At 33.1% G+C, this 19897-nt stretch overlaps 1 protein-coding gene across 1 annotated transcript; it reads left to right on the top strand.

The window, feature by feature from the left end:
* The first annotated feature begins 846 nt into the window (after positions 1–846).
* Positions 847–18245, top strand: LOC132724915 (sushi, von Willebrand factor type A, EGF and pentraxin domain-containing protein 1-like). The gene is made up of 13 exons (XM_060709907.1): positions 847–979; positions 1526–1697; positions 4379–4442; positions 4891–5029; positions 5463–5590; positions 6286–6430; positions 6732–6905; positions 7571–7744; positions 8329–8502; positions 9970–10134; positions 10738–10896; positions 17521–17586; positions 17843–18245. The coding sequence occupies exons 1-13, from the start codon at positions 934–936 to the stop codon at positions 18097–18099; spliced, it is 1863 nt and encodes a 620-aa protein (XP_060565890.1). The 5' UTR covers positions 847–933; the 3' UTR covers positions 18100–18245.
* The last annotated feature ends 1652 nt before the right edge of the window (positions 18246–19897 follow it).

Genomic DNA, 19897 nt, shown 5'->3' with positions numbered 1-19897 from the left:
AAAATTCTTACCCAACCGGCGAGAGACCCTTAGATTAAGAGTCCGACGCGTTTACAAGTCGGCCATGATGTAATTCAATTTGTTTAATAATATTTCACTTTTGGGTGAGGGGTTGCCTTAAAGGGTTTGTGCATCAGAATTGCAGCCACCGATTATCCCTGACGACTATATGGGTTCCATTAATCTTTTAGCTGACCCCTGGTATATTTTAAACTTGTAAGAGCCGAGGATAAACAACATTCATCTTTCTTGTTTCAGTACCAGTTTAAAAACTGGAACTTTAATTAAAGACCATTCTTTAAATGTATAGTTCTCATTGTTTACGGTGATGCCAAAATCGTTTTCTTATTATATGTAGTATCAAATATTTATAAAGGGACAGTTAATTATGCAATGCTTGCTTTAAGTGTTAAGTAACAAAATGTATAATTTACTCATTTTGTTCAAAAATGCACAAACAGAACGAAGAAAGCTGACGTTAAACGATATTCTCTCATTTGCAATCGGCACCTAAATCTATCATGGAATTTTTTGAAGACCTAAGTGGTTAGTGTAAGGTTATGTCCATGACGGTCTTTGTAAAATAGACAATATCATTAAAGTACATTATAAATAGACAGTATTATTGTATAACGTGTGTGTAAATCTATTTGGAATAATATTGTTTAAACCAAAATAGACATTTTTGCAACATTGAATACTTAAATAACACATTATGTGTTTGAAAATTGAAACTATGTACATGTAGAATATCACCACTGGCATTTGATATGAAGAACGAATAAATAAAAAAAATGAGTAATTCAATTAAAAAGCAATTAATTGATAAACAATATTTGTTATGTATGGCATTTTATCCTGCGGGCTCGACATTAGGATATATAAAGCGGTCTGGAGACACTGTTGCAATTATTCATTAGTTTATACACACGTATGGACAAAATGGGTGTTCTTAACATAATTGTTATGTGTATTATATGTAAGTATATTCATATGTTTATAATAATTACAATAATAATTACAATACGAATACATATTCGTCTTATAGTTAAGAATGTAATTGACTTAATAAATATATTATTTTTATTTTCAGTAGCGGGTAACATAGCTAGCAATTACTTTGATTGATAAAACAGGAATAAAAAGTTTTGATTGTGTATTTTATATGTTAGATAAAGATAAATTTTTAATTATAGTGACATGTGCTACAACAAATAATATAAACATATTTTGACAAAATAAAATAAGTCAACAACCGGCCGAATGGGCCTAAAGTCACCTTAAATAATAGACTAAATTACGCACATGTGATCAAATGTTACGGCATATCGCAATTGTTAGCTACACTTGTTAAGTGTATGGTGACAAATATATTTGCAATGTATAAACATGTTCGTTAAAATCACAAAGAATGTGAAAATATAACAGACGTTGTCCGGTCTGAAATGCACTAACAATACATTTTGCAGTTTTACGAATATTGTCATTAAGTTATACGCATTCTTATATAATATGATATTTGCAGGGCAAATAAACAGCGTCGGGGCACAAGAGATACGGCCCCAAAAAGCTGGCAATTTGAAGGCAGTAGAAAACTGGGTACTGTATATAAAACTCGGCAATGACGAGGTGTGCGCAGGTGTACAACTTTCTGACGATTGGGTTCTTACCCTTGCTGACTGCATTGATAAAAAAATGTAAGAAATTTTATTATATTTGTTTTAACATATTTCTTCGATATATTTACATTATTGATGATAAACAATATTTACACAATACATTTTGGGATTGGGCAGAAAGCTTTGAAAGCTTATACGTGTCCTCTCCCATATTGAATTATCATATATTTATTACTTGATGATCATTTATCTTTGTCATATTTATATTGTACCAATGCATCTAACTGTATGGGAAAGGGAAAATTCATTGGAAGGAAATAATGCAGCAAATTTACATGGAATTGCAGAATTGTTTGAGTAAGCCTTTTCTTGAGGGAAAAGTGCAACATCCCTCACGCAACCTAGCACCGGCTGATGCGGTACTCAATCGTTTGCACTAAATTTGCTGGAATCAATGATTATTTTATTGAAGGATCAGAAATCTATAACAACTCTAAAGTATTAAAAGGTCTGAGGCGACTTTTACGTCTTTAACACGGCACTTGATTCCTACTCTACAACGATTGATCACGAATATGGGATGGGATGATTATGCGGCCTGTATGGAAACGTTAATTGGGCACCTGAAAGTTGATACTTACCTGTGTTATTGTATGCATTTGTCCACTTTATCACCATATCTCGTGAAAATATAACACTTCTTGATGCATTGATGTTTCTGTTTTATACCAGAAGTTTTTATGCCCCCGCCATGTAATGGCCGGGGCATATAGTGTTACCCTGTTCCGTCATTCCGTCCTTCCGTCCTTCCATCCTTCCGTCCTTCCGTCATTCTGTCATTCCGTCATCATCAGTTTCCGTTCATTATCTTAAGAACGGTTAGACATATTCAACTCAAATTTGACATATGGATATGTCATGAGAAAATACAGGTCAAGTTCGAATTTGGTCATGGTTCGATGATTTTTGGCAGAGTTATGCCCCTTTTACTTTGAAAATAATATGAAATTTCAGTTTCCGTTCATTATCTTAGTAACGGTTGGACACATTCAATTCAAACTTGACATATGGATATGTCATGAGAAAATACAGGTCAAGTTCGAATTTGGTCATGGTTCGATGATTTTTGGCAGAGTTATGCCCCTTTTACTTTGAAAATAATATGAAATTTCAGTTTCCGTTCATTATCTTAAGAACGGTTGGACACATTCAATTCAAACTTGACATATGGATATGTCATGAGAAAATACAGGTCAAGTTCGAATTTGGTTATGGTTTGATAATTTTTGGCAGAGTTATGCCCCTTTTACTTTGAAAATAATATGAAATTTTCAGTTTCCGTTCATTATCTCCCCAATGGTACAACACAATCAACTCAAACTTGACATATTGATATGTCATGAAAAAATACAGGTCAAGTTCGAATTTGGTCATGGTTCGATGATTTTTGGGAGAGTTATGCCCCTTTAACTTTGAAAATAATATGAAATTTTCAGTTTCCGTTCATTATCTCCCTCAAGGTACAACACATTCAACTCAAACGTGACATATGGATATGTTTTTGGAATGCCCAGGTCAAGTTCAAATTTGGTCATGGTTCAATGATTTTTGGTAGAGTAATGCCCCTTTCACTTTGAAAATAATATGAAATTTACAGTTTCTGTTCCTTATCTACCCAACAGTGTCACATATTCAACTTTAATTTGACATATGGATATGTCAAAGGAATGGGCAGGTCAAGTTCGAATTTGGTCATGGTTTGATGATTTTTTGGCAGAGTTATGTCTCTTTCACTTTGAAAATAATATAGATACATCTTAGGAATAAGCAGTTTAAGTTGGAATTTGGTCATGGTTCAATGATTTTAGACAAACTTATCTTTCCTGAATGTTGGAAAAATTTTGAACTTTCAGTTTCACCACTCATTCTTTTAGCCATTATTTTGGCTACAAATATGCAATATGCTATTTCTAAAAGGTTAAGACTGAATAATTTCAGTGCTTTGAACATTGTATGGAAATAGTTTGTGTTAACATTGAAAAGTTTTAAGGGCTTTGAACTTAAAATGAAAAAAATAATTAAAGCACCATCTGAAATTTTGGCTGCATGCGGGGGCATCCGTGGCATGATGACACATTTCTAGTTTCTCTTTAAGACATGCCGATATATCGGAACTGGTTTTGACGAGAAAAAGTTAATTGGGTACCTGAAAGTTGACACATACCTGTGTTATTGTATGTGTCTTTGTCCACTTTATCACGGTATCTTTTGAAAATATAAGACTACTTGATGCATTTATACCAGTTATTTTTTTCTACTATATCGACATGTCATCAAGAATGTCATTGTTACTTACATTATAGCGGAATTCCGAAAAAAACATATGTTGCCAAAGCCTAAACATGTCGCGAGGAGGCGATGTTTTCCCACTCTTGACCAGTTCCGTTATATCGACAAGCCATAAAGAATAGTATTGCGGGGAAAAAACTTCTGGTATAAAACTGAAACACTAATGCATCAAGTAGTCATATATTTTTACGAGATACCGAGATAAAATGGACAATGCTACATACAATAACACAGGTATAGGTATCAACTTTCAGGTGCCCAATTAACGTTTCCATAGGCCTGCCAATATAAGAATAAAACCAATCTTAGTTTCCACGTAATATGTGATAAAAAGCCATAACAACTAATGAAATGAATTGTTTTATACTTTAAATACATGTCCGTCAAGTCATGTGTTTTATTACTTTTAGCAAGCTTACAAAATACAGCATTGTACACAAGGATGGTTCTAGAAAGGTCATAGCCGAAGACCGGGTAAGTGTGTTTATTTTTTCAATGGAAGAGGAATTTGTGTAAATTGCTCATATGTGGTACATCGACTTCTGTAATAAGACATGACGCTAAAATCATTTCACTTCAATTGAAAACAATGGACTCTATGAGTTAACGGCACATTTACACTACGGGGAGCGGTGGTCTAGTGGTTAGGCGTCTGCCTTTCAACCCAGAGATCATGGGTTGAGCCCCACTCGGGTCACGACCATGTTTATTCATGATACAAGGTTTGGCTGGTTCCAGGAAGCGAACTCGAAAGTGATTAATAAAAGTTGCAAGAACTTGTTTTGCAATTGATCTGTTAAAACCAAAGTCTAACTGCATTATATGATACATTATAGAAACAGAATGCATATCCTAGAATATCTGCTACAGGTGTAAGACTAATATTGAATATTTTTATTATGTTTTTTTTTATCTATTAAAGGACTCCTTTGGAAAGTTATTTATTCTTCTGAAGATGACCGATGATAAAGAAGCAACAAAAACAAAGTTCGCACAACTTGCTGACTCCATGTCACCCTCTTCAGAGTACAAGTTTAGTCTGTACAATCGGGACAATTCTGGTAAACTATTTAAATAATGAATGCAAGAGGATAAGATATACGTATAAAGTCTGTTCCATAAAATTGTTAAACAAAACACACTTTTATTCAACAACATTTCGATATCTTAGTTCGTTAATGTATTTAGATAACGCCTAGAAGTAAAGTTAGTAAATAAATGATGACTTTGTCATTCAAGATATACATTTCTTATCAACAGTGAAACATATTGAAAGAAAAAAATATATTAATATGCGATTCAGAAAATAAACAACAAACTCCTTGATAAAAAGAGTGTAACCCCTCAAAATGTTGGAGGTTGATAAGCGTTGTGAAATAGATAGTTAATTATCAACAATGAAGTTTTGAGTAAGTATTTGATAAATGCTTTGTTTTATGATTCTATTCCCGATCACTTTGGTTATAACTGTATCCTATTGGTTTAATGTTACAGATAAACTTCTTGCAAATGAAGTCGATTTTGTCAGAGGCTCTCAATGTGAGAAGGAAGAAATTGATGGTAATTTTGGTGAGACACATAAATGTGTTCAAGGCAACATGAATAAAAAAGCTAGATGTCTAGTAGGTTGAAATTTGAAATTGTGTTATATTACAGTAGTCACTACGGAAGCTTATCAGGGCCTCCACTTATCTAAAACAATCCCGAGAAGAAACAAGTTGACATGACTTGAAACTTTTAGATAAGTGGAGGCCCTGATAAGCTTCCGTAGTCTGACTTTTAAATTAAAATGCAATCATCTTTAACTTGCTATTAGATACCAAATTGTTTTTCCCTTTTTAGTAGCAGAAATCTTATTTTCATACTTACTTTTTTAAAGATGATTTTTTTCTTGAAAGATTTTGCTAATAAGTTGTGAAGAATAATATTAAGGTATGAGGCTACTTGTACGTTTTGAACACGGCTCTTTTCTTTCTTCCTTTTTTGTCAAACGCAGGGGAAAAAAGCAGGTCAATACCTTTTCTCAGTCAGGAAGATTGTCTCCACGTGAAGTGTTGTATTCTTGCTGTGCGTATTTATTTACCATAGCATATGAAATGGTTCTTATAGTATTAAATTGCAACACTTGTTTATTATTCACAATTTTTTAAAACAAAGATTAACTTTTAATTCTGATTGATGTGAAAATGCGTGCCTTGTTAGAATGTTAACTGAATTTGTAACATTTTCAACCACCTGTGACCAGGCTTTCTTGGAAAGATAGTGCACCCAGCTGCTATAAAATTAATTGTAAATATATATTTTATGAAAATTTTAGCCAGGAAGTCCAGTGTTTGGCTCCAAGAAAAAACAAATAATTCTGCAAGGACTTGCAGTCACATCAACTGATTCTTGCTCTTCACAGCTTCAATCTATTGCAGTCATAAAACCGCAAATCAACTGGATCAACTCGGTTATTAATGGTATTTATCAAGAAAAATATTATTTAAATACCATTCTCCAGTTCTAAAGATTGTAAAATTCGACAAACCAATTACTCAAATACTGTTGAAATCATCTGGCGACTTTGAAAAAAGAATTAAAAAAAAAACAACAACAACAACAATAACGCTAACTGCATTTATCCACTGTAAGCAACGATTAGCGATGTTTTCTTCAGAAAAAAAACTGTTTCTCTTAGTTTTCAACATTGTTACATACATATTGTACAACTTGCACATGTTATGCATATACTCTTTAAACGTTGTATTTAAATAATATCAGATTGTGGTCCTATTAAAACTTTTCGGAATGGCAAGGTGAAGCTGAACAAAAAATCTTCGACGGCAATAGGAGCCACGGCGTCTATCATGTGTGATCCTGGGTATGAGGCAACCCAAAAGAAAATCTCTTGCAAAGAAAACGGGAAATGGGAAAAATCCAGTTGCGAATTAAAAGGTTAGGGGTTAGCTATTTATAACACATAACATACAGTCTCACTATGTGACAGGTAACGAAATGACGTCGTATGTGGGTAAGAAGAAAACGATCAACAACCTGGTTGTGGTCAAATGATATACAGCTTACAGGAACAATAAGCTTACAACTGGTTATCTAGCTTACGTGACTTCTGCTCAAGTGCCCTTTTGTTAATGAAATAATGCACTGACGATCACCTGGAGGTCTTCGTCCACCAGTAAAACTGGAAAGTCGCCATATGACCTATACTGTGATGGTGCGTTTGACGTAAAACCCAACAACAACAACACTTAAGTCATATTACCAGTGAGAGATCTGTATAACTACTAATAATATACAAAGATAAGTTTTGTAATATTCACACACAAATGTGTATTACATTATTATCTACTTTTCTTAATTCTTACTTATAATATCTATCCTTGTTACTGTAAAACTATATAAAAGAGTTTATTTTTTTTATTTTTTAACACAGGCAGGTGTTTCTATTATTTAGTTTAACATGTTAATTTTAATTAAGTTATCCATATAGCTGAAAGTCAACATAGAATGAAATATGGATGTTTCTGGGGGGGGGTTTTTTGGGGGGGTTTGTGGGGGGGTTTTTTTTTTTTTTTTTTTGTTTTTTTTAAAATTAATTTTAGATTGCGGTTCTGTTGAAAATATCAAAAATGGGAAATTAAACTTAGACGATGCAACCAAGTCGACAATGGGGGCAACAGCCACAGTTGTATGTGACCCTGGCTATAAGGCAAACCAGGACAAAATAAAGTGCCTGAAATCTGGAAAATGGGGAAAATCAAGTTGCGAAATAAAAGGTACTTTTCAAAAGATAACATACACATAATATTGAAAGTGTTTTTTATACCAATTGAAATGTTTATACAATACAAAACAATATAGCTATTGGACAATTAACTAGAAACATAAAGACTAGATTATATTTACAAAAATGCAACAACAAAAATTTAAGAAGATATCTTTCCCGTCCCACATGATAAAAATAAACACTTAGTCTAGATATCTGTTTATAATATACTATCTGTTTATTGTATAATATATATTATACTATTGTATAGATTTTATACATTTATTTGACTTAAAGCACTGTATGGTAAATATTTCGGCAACATTTAAAAAAAATAGAACGATTTCATTGGCAGACAAAGTATTGGTCAAAATATACGTATAAGTTTTCATCCAGTAAAGTATGGTGGCTGTTTTGTGCCATTCGTGTTTTCGCCCCACGACCCCGCAAATCAAAAAGTCGAAAATAAACAAGTTAAATGGCGGGGACGGGGAGCGAAAACACTCTAATAAGCGAGATATTGATGTCATCGTTTGGTTTGCCAGTATGTCTCATTGAAAATGATTCTTACCTTTTTTCTTAAAACATTGTCAGATTGCGGACCAGTTGAGAACGTTCGTAAAGGAAAAGTAATCCTTGATAATAATACGGAATCGACGGTTGGAGCAAAAGCAACTTTGGAATGTTTTCCAGGGTATAAGCCAAATCAAAAGAAAATAGTTTGCTTGAATACAGGAAAATGGGAGGAATCAAGGTGCAAAATCAAAGGTATTTTTCAACGCAATGCTTTACACACATTATCTGATCAACATTATTATTAGTAGTAATAGTAGTAGTTTCATTTATGGTGGCATATTTCTGCCATAATTAACCATATTATAATCGCAGTTACTGTCTAACTTACAAGCAACACAAGAAATAACAGTATTAAACAGACTTACTAAATATCTTTTCTGTTAGATACATGATGAACGAGTAATTACCTAACTTCCAAAAACACGAAAAAGTCCACAGAACTGTCAACACTATCAAGTTAAATAATATATACATGTACTTAATTGTTTATCAATAAAACTTTTGTGTTACCCTAAAACTTTATATATGTATACAATGTGTTTAGAGATAACATCAGTACATACTTTTTAAGTTCACTTTGGCTAGTGATGGAAAATGTGAACTGCACCTAAAAACGTTATCCTATTCTGATTTTTCTGAATAGCCGTACATTTTGTTACTATATAAAGTAGCATAAGTATGAGTATGAGTACATAATTAAGTTTTCTTGGCAGAATAGGGTGTTTAGTCACTAATTTATTCTCTGATCCAGTTCAATAAAATAGAAACAATAGGGCCTGACAAATCGCCAGCTTTATAGAATGATGACAAAGAAACAGTTACTGACTTTCGGCTTTCACAGTAACTTTTAAACTGCTTTCTCTTCATCATAATTATAAAAGTTAATAACATTGATTCGTATGCCCCAAAACCTTAAACCGTCAGGTGATGACAGATTAATTTTGGAAAAGAAAACGACACACTTTTAAGGTTTGAATGATTACAAGCTAGGGATAGGAAACTGCCGCTTAATAAACATTTATGTATTCAGACTTTATTTTTGACTAGTCAGGACGCAAATCTGCCGTTCCATGGTAAGTTACTTGTATTCGCCTTCAGAGTTTTAGATTTTATCTAGTTTGTAATTAGGAAAGGACAAACATATATTTTTCATTGTCGTTTTTACAGGCGTCATATTAACGCTAAAAGTCAAAACTTTTTTTCCTTTCACCAGTTGTAATTATTAATTTGGAAAGCAGACTGAGCAAATGACCTACAATGTTGGACAAATGTTATATATATACAATGTATATACATAAATTGACCATTTTGTGATTGGTCGATTACCTGAACCATTTTGTGATTGGTCAATTACCTGAATATACATTGATTATATAATAATATATATATATAATGATATAATATATAATGATTATATACCTTTGAATGAAATAAAAATTTCGTGTTTCTTCATCCCAAAAACCTTAGTGAAGTCCCTTTTGGGCTTTTTCTTTTCAACCTATATAATTCACAACTTTAAATTGCGCTCAGTGAATAATATATTCCGATTTGTTTCTGTTTTTATGTGTTCTTACTCTGCACCACAGTAGCATTGAATTTAAAAAGCGATGGACGCTTGTATTTTGTTTCAATATTGTTTTTAATGCATTTGATCCACAGACTGTGGGACCCCAGCAAGTGTGATCAATGGAAATTTGAACTTTACCTCAACAAAATTTGGAGCAACTGCTTCAGTTATCTGTGATGAAGGTTCTGTCTCAAACCAAAAAACGATAAGCTGCCTGGACACTGGAAATTGGGAAACACCAACATGTACAATAATAGGTATTTTATGATTTAGATATTTTTGTGTATTTCATGATTTATAAATTGTATTTATCCGATAAGTCAAGCACAAACATTGATTATCTATAATTGTACCCTGTAAATTATAATAAATGCGTTTTGAAAAACATTCTTACACTGTTGGCGTTTTAAAACATGAAGAGAAAATTATACGGCCTGGTGCCTGGCCACATCAACAGCTTAATGGTATTTGACCTTTATCGTTGACTTCACATTCAATAACCAAGCGAAGTGACCCAATAGTACAAAAGAAGGTTTAATTGTTTTGCAACTATTTGTATGTGTCGAGAAGTAAACTAAATCATCTAACACATTTTTTCTAGCTTTAAAGGACGATAAAAAAAATTTAAAAAAAGAAGACGAAAGTATTTTTTGCTTCTAATGTTCATATGTTAATGCCACAATGACCAAAAAGTAGACACATTCACAACTAAAAACATTTCGTGATGATTGAACTTAGTAATGTGACCAATGTCTATTTCATTTGGCAGTGACAATTGTTCAAACCATTTTCTGTTGGAATTGTCTTTGCTTTTACATCCTTTCTTAATTGATTTGGATGAATATGATAATTTTCTACAGACTGTGGGTCTCCCGAAAATGTGACAAATGGGGCTTTGAACTTTACCACAACAACATTTGGATCAACAGCTGCTGTTGTCTGTGATAATGGATACGCGGCAAACAAGACAAATATAAGTTGCCTTGAAACTGGCAGTTGGGAAACAACAGGCTGCAAAGGTATTTTACGAATAGAATAACTTTGTTTAGTCTTTATATATTATGTTTCGGTATTTCCCTTCTAAAGGAAATAATGTATTCTTAAGTTATATATAAGGTTATCAGATAAAATGTAAATGATTTATTTTTTGAAGAATTAGTACATGTACATAATAAATGTAAATAATCGTTAAACCCTCTACGGCTTGTTTTATAGGATTTTATATATCCGTCTATTAGTAAACTCTTACATCCTGACTGATTTAATTCAGTCTCTCTGAATAGTATCTTAACAGATTTGTACCCTTATATTTAAAATGTGTCCCTTTAAGGTCAAAACTAACGTGTGTGTGTGTTTGGTTTGTTTACCCTTGCCACCGGAATGAACCATATGGGCGAGCACATACTTCATTTAAAACTTGCTTTATTTATATGGGAACTAATTTAATTTGTCTATAGTTTTATCGGTACATGTGTTTACGTGTGTGCCATAATTCCTACCACAAGTTCGTATAAAAGTACGCAACCCATGATAGGAATAAGATGGGATTGCTCCCATACTTAGTTAAAATGACGTGTATTTAAATTACTTAAGGTTAAAAGGGCCGAGACGTTTATAAAAAGCACCGTCTCTTATAACAGGTCAACTATTATAATATACTATGATTAAAATGAGAGAAAGAAAGTCTTTTTAAAGCAATGTCAGGAACGCATTTCCCCAATTCAATGTGGCTAGTAATTAAAAGTCTAATTTGATCAGATACATACACAAAGGAGTGTCAAAATTTTAAAAACAAGTTTGTTTTAGTGTGTGTGTTTGTGTTTGTTTACCCTCGCCACCGGAAAGAGACCATATGGGCGAGCATATACTTCATTTATAATCATTAAAAAAAATGGGGATCTGATGTTTATTGTACTTGTTATTATATCCGTACATGTGTTTATGTGCATACCATATCCCCCATGACAGGGTTGTCTCTACGTACAACCTTTGCCATGGGAGGAAGATGGGGCAGTCCCATACTAAGTTTGAGAAATCTAAAATTTATTAATTAAAAGCATTTTGATTTAAAATCGGCCAAGGACGTTTATATAGAGTACCGTCTTTTATAACAGGACTAATATTTATTTTATATAACTAAAAAGTTTTTAGAAATTTACCTATAATTGTAGAGTTCGCATCTAATGTGCGAGAAGGCATGTCAGGAACGTATTCTGACCAATTCCAATGTGGGCTGACTGTTGTTTATATTGGTATTTGTTTCTATTTACATGTTATAAACCGTATACATTGGGGATGCATATAATTAATTACATGTTTGCGTAATTAGCAGAGTTTGTTTTTAAATTTTTGTAAATTTTGTAAGTTCTACCGAACACCCGCTTTATAAAGTTAATTTTGATTGGTTTAGAGAGGATTGCCTCCTTTTGTTCTCATGTCTAAAATTTCTTCTATCTGAATAAGGAGGTCAATCCGATTTTCTTGGAAAATTATGCAAGTTTTTGTGTTGACCTATTTCGACAAGTTTGTCGCGCGGACTGGATAGAAATTTTGCGGGTGCCCGTTTGCATTCCAATGTATACGTGTTTTTACCAACTTTATTTCAAAATTAAAACAAATATGATAATTAAAATGTGGTGGAAAACGGCCTTATCTATTTCACTGTCTCATGGTCTATAAAATTATTATGCATCTAGATATCACACATAATAATAAATCTTCTATTACTTAACAATTCATAGAAGAATAAGAAAAAAAAATGTAAGTCCCAAATATGGCTAATTAATAATAACTTGGTTACCCATAATGTGATGAGATAGTCTTTATGTAACATATTTAAGAAAATCTCATGCTTGAGTGAACCCGTGATAAAACGTATTGCTCCATATGGGGGCACGGGTTCACGTTTTCAGTATTAAGGATACTAGTTTATATATACAGGAATAAAAAAGATAGATAATAAATAACACGGGGGGGGGGCAAAGGGATAATAATACAATATGGAGTCTTTTTTGACATTATGGGTAATCTGTAGCCAGCACCTCCCAATTTTGATAATAACCATGAGACTGTATGGTTAAAATAGTCTAGTGCACAGCCTATTTAAGAAATTATTCAATTAAAATTACATAGCAATAAAATTACAAAATAAATAAATAAATAAACTTCGTAATAGCACCGTTTCACGGCCACTTATTAGGGCCACTTTTAAAAATAAACACATAAAATAGGTTATGTACACTTTATACAAAGGCTGTGCACTGACTCAAAAATTTAAAACATAAAATATTTACTTTATATATCAAAATATTTATTTATTTTCGTGTCCTGTTATAGTATTGGTCAATTACCTGAACCATTCTGTGATTGGTCAATTACCTGAACCATTTTGTGATTGGTCAATTACCTGAACCATTCTGTGATTGGTCAATACCTGAATCATTCTGTGATTGGTCAATTACCTGAACCATTCTGTGATTGGTCAATTACCTGAACCATTTTGTGATTGGTCAATTACCTGAACCATTCTGTGATTGGTCAATTACCTGAACCATTCTGTGATTGGTCAACTACCTGAACCATTCTGTGATTGGTCAATTACCTGAACCATTCTGTGATTGGTCAATTACCTGAACCATTCTGTGATTGGTCAATTACCTGAACCATTCTCACGGGGGCGGAAGTGTTACACGAAGGATGGAGTTCTTATGATAACTTGTTCAGGAGTTCTTGTGATAACTGTCACGGAGTTCGTCGGAAAACATCTGTATATACTACAAAAACACTCGTCAAAAATGGTTATTTTCATCTTTCCAAAATGAGTGTAGGTGCTAAATTAAACTTTAATGATTAAGCTTGTCTTACATCTTGTATTATGTGTCAAAAACTAATTCACAGGCTATTTTTCATCGCCTCCTGCTTCAAATCTGGTAGTTTTGAGTAAAATTTCCAAATCATTTGCCAATTCACAAGTATTGACCGGTTTATTTCTGGTCTTCATCCTTGCCATACATAATTACCTAATTATAATGCAAAATTGCAACATAAGCACTGGGCTAACAGATTTATACCCGATTTTTCAAATGTCCCGGAGTTCTTGTGATAACTCTGAAAATGTCACAGAGTTCTTATGATAACTTTCGTTATTGCAAGTGTGTTTCTTGCGCTAAATCACGGCACGTTTTGGCGTTTATTATCATTCAATTAAATTGTAAATCATTATGTAATGCAGTACGATCATCCTTTGCACAAAAAATGTGGATAAAAACGTTGTCTTTAAGTGTCTTCAAAGGATAAATAGGTGATAGTCTATCATAGGCTATCATCTACAGTAACCAGCGGCCACTGATTACTCAGCAGTATAATGGCTTAAACCACAAAACAAAAATGTAATCAAAAACGTACACGTTTGTTCTCAGTTTAAGCAACCATCTTTCTTAAGCAGACAATATATAGGCATGCTTCCCTTACCTAAGGGCTAAGTAATTTGTATCATTTTATACCATAATAAATAAGTATATAAACCAGGATGATTTTCCACTTATGTCCTAAAAAGTACGATACATGATAAAAACCTCAACTGCGGTGGCTCTAACTACCGATCTCTCGAAAAAAAATTTGAACGGTCCCTCCAGGTTCCAGATTTAACCTGGAATGGGATTTCAGTTATTGTGTCACGGCATTCAAACTAGAATTCCACAAGGTTGTTGCTTGTAAGTGTCGCAAGTTCTCTAATGTAACTTAAAACAACAGACAAACTTTGAAACATACCATGTATTAATCGCTTTACTATTATAACTGATGTTTTACATAGAAAACAAATGTTTCTCAGATTGATGCAGTAACAAAGATGCTTAACTGAGAGAAAAAAAAAGACTGTATGCCTGGATGAAAATGATAAAGGCCAGAAAACTGCTAGGGGGCCAGAAAACAGCTAGGGAAACCAGTACATAAATCCTTTTTCAGTCTACGAAATCTGCGTCAAACAAAAAAAATCTATGAAAAAGAACGCGGGTATAAAAATAATATCTCTTGAGCTAAAATTCACTCAAAACAACATTATATATCCTATTTTTTGCGCAAAGGATGAGCGTACTACATTTCATAATGATTTACAATCTCAATGAATAATAAAAAAACGCAAAAACGTGCCGTGATTTTTATTTAGCGCAAGAAACACACTGCCAATAAAAAAGTTATCATAAGAAACTCTGTGACATCTTCAGAGTTAATCACAAGAACTCCGGGACATTGAAAAATCGGGTAAGGCATAAATAAAAGAAAAAAAAAAATACCCACGACATGTTAGCCGGGCTTTATGTTTGCAATTTTGCCTATTAGATTAGGTAATTATGTATAGCAAGGATGAAGACCAGAAATAAACAGCGTTCAATTCTTGGAATTTTGGCAAATAAATTTGGAAATTTTACTCAAAACTACCAGATTTGAAGCCAAGAGGACGTAAAAATGGTCTGTGAATTAGTTTTTTGACACATAATACAAGATGTAAGACAAGCTTATTCATAAAAAGTTTAATTTAGCACCTAAAACTCATTTTGGAAAATGAAAATAACCATTTTTGACGAGGTTTTTGTTAAGTTATATACAGATGTTTTCCGACGAACTCCGTGACCAGTTATCACAAGAATCCTGAACAAGTTCATAAGACTCCATCCTTCGTGTAACAACTTCCTCCCCCGTGATTTCTGTGATGGTCAATTACCTGAAAACCATTCTGTGATTTGTCATACCTGAACCATTCTGTGATTGCGTCAATTACCTGAACCATTGCTGTGATGATTGGTCAACTACCTGAACCATTTCTGTGATTGGTCAATTACCTGAACAATTCTGTGATTGGTCAATACCTGAACCATTCTGTGATTGGTCAATTACCTGAACCATTTCTGTGATTGGTCAATTTACCTGAACCATTCTGGTGATTGATCCAATTACCTTATGAACCATTCTGTGATTGATCAATTACCTGAAAACCATTCTGTGATTGGTCAATTACCTGAACCATTCTGTGATTGGTCAATTACCTGAACCATTTTGTGATTGTCGTCGATATCGAACATTTTGTGATTCGTCAATTACCTGAACCACCATTTTGTTGATTCGTCAATTACCTGAACAATTCTGTGTTGATTGCGTCAATTACCTGAACCATTTTGTGATTGGTCAATTACCTGAACCATTCTGTGATTGGTCAATTACCTGAACCATTCTGTGATTGGTTAATTACCTGAACCATTCTGTGATTGTTCAATTACCTGAACCATTCTGTGATTGGTCAATTACCTGAACCATTTTGTGACTGGTCAATTACCTGAACCATTTTGTGATTGGTCAATTACCTGAACCATTCTGTGATTGGTCAATTACCTGAACCATTTTGTGATTCGTCAATTACCTGAACCATTCTGTGATTGGTCAATTACCTGAACCATTCTGTGATTGGTCAATTACCTGAACCATTCTGTGATTCGTCAATTACCTGAACCATTCTGTGATTCGTCAATTACCTCAACCATTCTGTGATTGGTCAATTACCTGAACCATTCTGTGATTGGTCAATTACCTGAACCATTCTGTGATTGGTTAATTACCTGAATCATTCCTTTGGCAATTAGAACAATAATAGTGATTCAGTATATATATATTTAGTCGAATTTTGTTCTTGCTTTACCCGTTGCTACTTTGTGACAAATAATTTTACATTCAGCACTCCTTTCTGTAGATGATAAACAACTAAATTGCAAATAAACAATTAATTAAAAGTAATAAAACTCATACATTCCCTCCATAAAAAGGAGTTCTCTATCATTTCTAATGTGTCTTTAATGTTTCCTATTATATGTCTTTTCTTTTAGTTGTAGATGGAAGTAAGCATTCTAAAACATATCCGTGAAATATATGCTAAGCGTGTACCGAGGAATGCATATTGGCTAAATTATTCATTTACTCTATTTATAATTCTTAAATGTCCTGAGAATCTCGTATAAAATATCACTGTGGGCCCATTGTGTAACGTTTTAAGAGGAGCAAGATTTATTATAACTTAAATTAAATTTCTTCACATCGGAAAAGCGCCAAACTCTACACATTCCATAAATATATGTCCTAATTCAGTAAAAGTAATTATCAACTTGGATACATGTTTAGTATCCATCATGTCTGTTTGAAGTAAACCTTTTTATAATAAATATCTTAAAGGAACACTTCATCTTTATTTGGTCTTTTCAATATTTGTCTCTCTCTCTCTCTGTTAGTCTGTTTGTCTTTCAGTCCCTTATCATTAAATAGTGATTAGTTGTTCCGATATGCTTATTTGTATGAGTCTATTGATGGTCAATAATTTTAGTGGATGTCTACGCCGATGCCTATAATTACCTTGAAAATGTATTTTCGTAAATGACAGAGTACAGTATTAACTTACAAAAAGTTAAAAGTTATAGTAGTTTAATTATGTTAATGCGAACTGTACAAATCTTATAATTATCCTCTCCCATTATAACAAAACGCAACAAAAATCACTATATGTCAACGTTTGTTACATTATATCAAACGTTATATACATTTTACTACAAAAACACTTTAATTTATATGATTAAATCTTTCTGTGCCATTTTCCTTTGAAGACATACGATGTAAGGCAAACAACACGTGTGGATTGTCTGCCGGATCATGTAGTACTCCAGGTCAAAGTAAGTCAGCAATGATCTATATTTCTTTCAAATTTTATGTTCCCTACGGACAGACTCTGATATATTATACTTCGTGAGTTTTAATTTAAAGAACTTAACGATGATATATCAATAAACGATAATTAACAATTAGCAAATAATCTTGATGGTTTGCCATTTTCACACTGCCATATGTATATATTTGCAATGTATGTAATAAACTTGTCTACTGGTTTAAAATTAAACTTGTTTTGTAATGATATGATTTCCGTTGTAGATTGTTATATAGATGATGTTGAACTGTATATACCGAACGTACTCGCAAGGGAAACTGAACTTTTTGAACAACCTATTGCCTCAGAAGAAATTTGCAGAGAAATGTGTTATAATGCCACATCGTATCGCTGTGTTGCCTTCGCCTATTACGGGCCTTCAAACCAATGTATGACATACAGCAAAACTCCTGCTGAAGGATTAAAAACGAGTTATCATAATATTTTGGGACTGAACATTCTGACATGTCTAGATTGTTGAACCATTTAAAACGATCAGGCCTGATTAATACTTTTTATCAAAGTATTAGGACTAAATCATATTGTCTGGCATGTATTTACTTTCATTTTTAGACTTTTTGAAGTGCAATTTGCGCCATGAAATTACAAACAAACAAAATTCAATAAATTCATCTGCAAAAAAACATGCTATTTTATACTTATTTATTAATGAGTTTCCAAGTGGTAATCCTACAAATACTAAAAATTAATAAAGAGTATTATATCGAAATTAATAAAATGGTTTAAAAATCAACTAAAATAGTACAAAGCAATTCAACCTTTCCGGCTAAAAGATATTGATTTAAGACGTAGCTTGATTGCAATGCCCGTAATCTTCCAGAAGTGTTAACAATAAATGAAACAAATTTTAAGGAAGTCAACTGAGGTCCAAAAGCCTAGAAATATATATTTTCTATCATAGATCAGCTGGAACACTTTAAACAGAAAGATACGAAAACATTAATTAAGACAAATGCTCAAACTGAATAAACGTCTCGTTAATAGAAACCGCATTTGGCGCGGTTGATATCATAAGTAACAAAGGAAATGTCGTAAATTTACATTCCTTCAAAACCACCAACATCTTATTGAAAGGACATCGGAACGTGACACATTATATTTAACGACAATGTGAATGATGTTGCAGTTAAATTTTCGATGGTTCGAAAGCTGAAGTGACAAAATGACACTATAGACTTACCTAATCTGGAGGTACATACAAACTTTGCAGTTCCAGCTTCGACTAAAAGTTAATCTATTATGACCGAAAGTGTACCGTTGAATATATAAAGGAAAGCCTATTTGAACTATTTGCAACAAGAGGCATGTCAACATGGCCATCCCCCGCCGAATGGGTTTGCTTATTGGAAGAATGTTTATGTAGTAGAGCAGAATAATTCAATTTTAAGAGGTCTTTTGGTAATGAAAACTAATGGCTGAAGTGATTACCGATTTGAAACCTATGTGAATACTGATGGCTGAAAATAACAAATAGTAATAACTGAAAAATAATGCAGGGTAGAGTTATCATTCTTTTGTGCTGCATCCCTCCTCAGTAAAATCTATCCACCTATGAAGTTTCAAGCTGATACCTCAAATACTTTTTGAGGTAAGATCCGGACAAAATAGTATGAAAAAGGACAAAGGGCAATAACTCAAAATTATATAAGGAAACGTTATCATTCTTGTGCACAGCATTCCTCCTCAATAAGATCTATCCACCTATGACATTTCATGTTGACATCTCAAACACTTTTGAGTTATGCTTCACTAAGGTAAAAAATAAAGTATGAAAAGTAACAAAGGGCAATAACTAAAAAATTGTGAAAGGTAGAGGTATCATCATTCTTATGCACTGCACATCTCCTAAATGAAATCTATGCACCTAAGAAGTTTCATGTTGATATTTCAAAGGCTTTTAGAGTTATGCTCTGGACAAAAATTGATTTTGCAAAATAACAAAGGGCAATAACACAAAAAATAATGCAGCGTAGAGTTATCGTTCTTGTGTACTGCACTCCTCCTCAATGAGATCCATCTACCTTGAATTTTCAAGTTGATAACTCAAATACTTTTTAGCTCGACTATTCGATAAGAATAAGTAGAGCTATTGCAGTCACCCGAGCGTCGGCGTCGGCGTAACCACTTATGTTAAAGTTTTTGTAATAGTTCAAATATTTTCAAAGTCCATTGACATATGGCTTTGAAACTTTGCAAACTTGTTCACCATCATGACCCTAACCTGTAGACAGGAGGAGGTAACTCTATCAAGCATTTTG

This window comes from Ruditapes philippinarum, unplaced genomic scaffold (genome assembly GCF_026571515.1).
Source record: "Ruditapes philippinarum isolate M1 unplaced genomic scaffold, ASM2657151v2 ctg502_1_1_1_1, whole genome shotgun sequence".
Taxonomy (NCBI): Eukaryota; Metazoa; Mollusca; class Bivalvia; order Venerida; family Veneridae; genus Ruditapes; species Ruditapes philippinarum.
The sequence above is the reverse complement of the archived record's forward strand: the minus strand, read 5'-3'. Positions and strand labels throughout refer to the sequence as shown.

Bases quoted from the DNA above. Each gene is read 5' to 3' on its own strand.
- LOC132724915 (XM_060709907.1), top strand. From the start codon at position 934: ATGGACAAAATGGGTGTTCTTAACATAATTGTTATGTGTATTATAT. The intron at 980-1,525 runs GTAAGTATATTC...TGATATTTGCAG, and splicing joins AATTGTTATGTGTATTATAT to GGCAAATAAACAGCGTCGGG. The intron at 1,698-4,378 runs GTAAGAAATTTT...TATTACTTTTAG, and splicing joins GACTGCATTGATAAAAAAAT to CAAGCTTACAAAATACAGCA.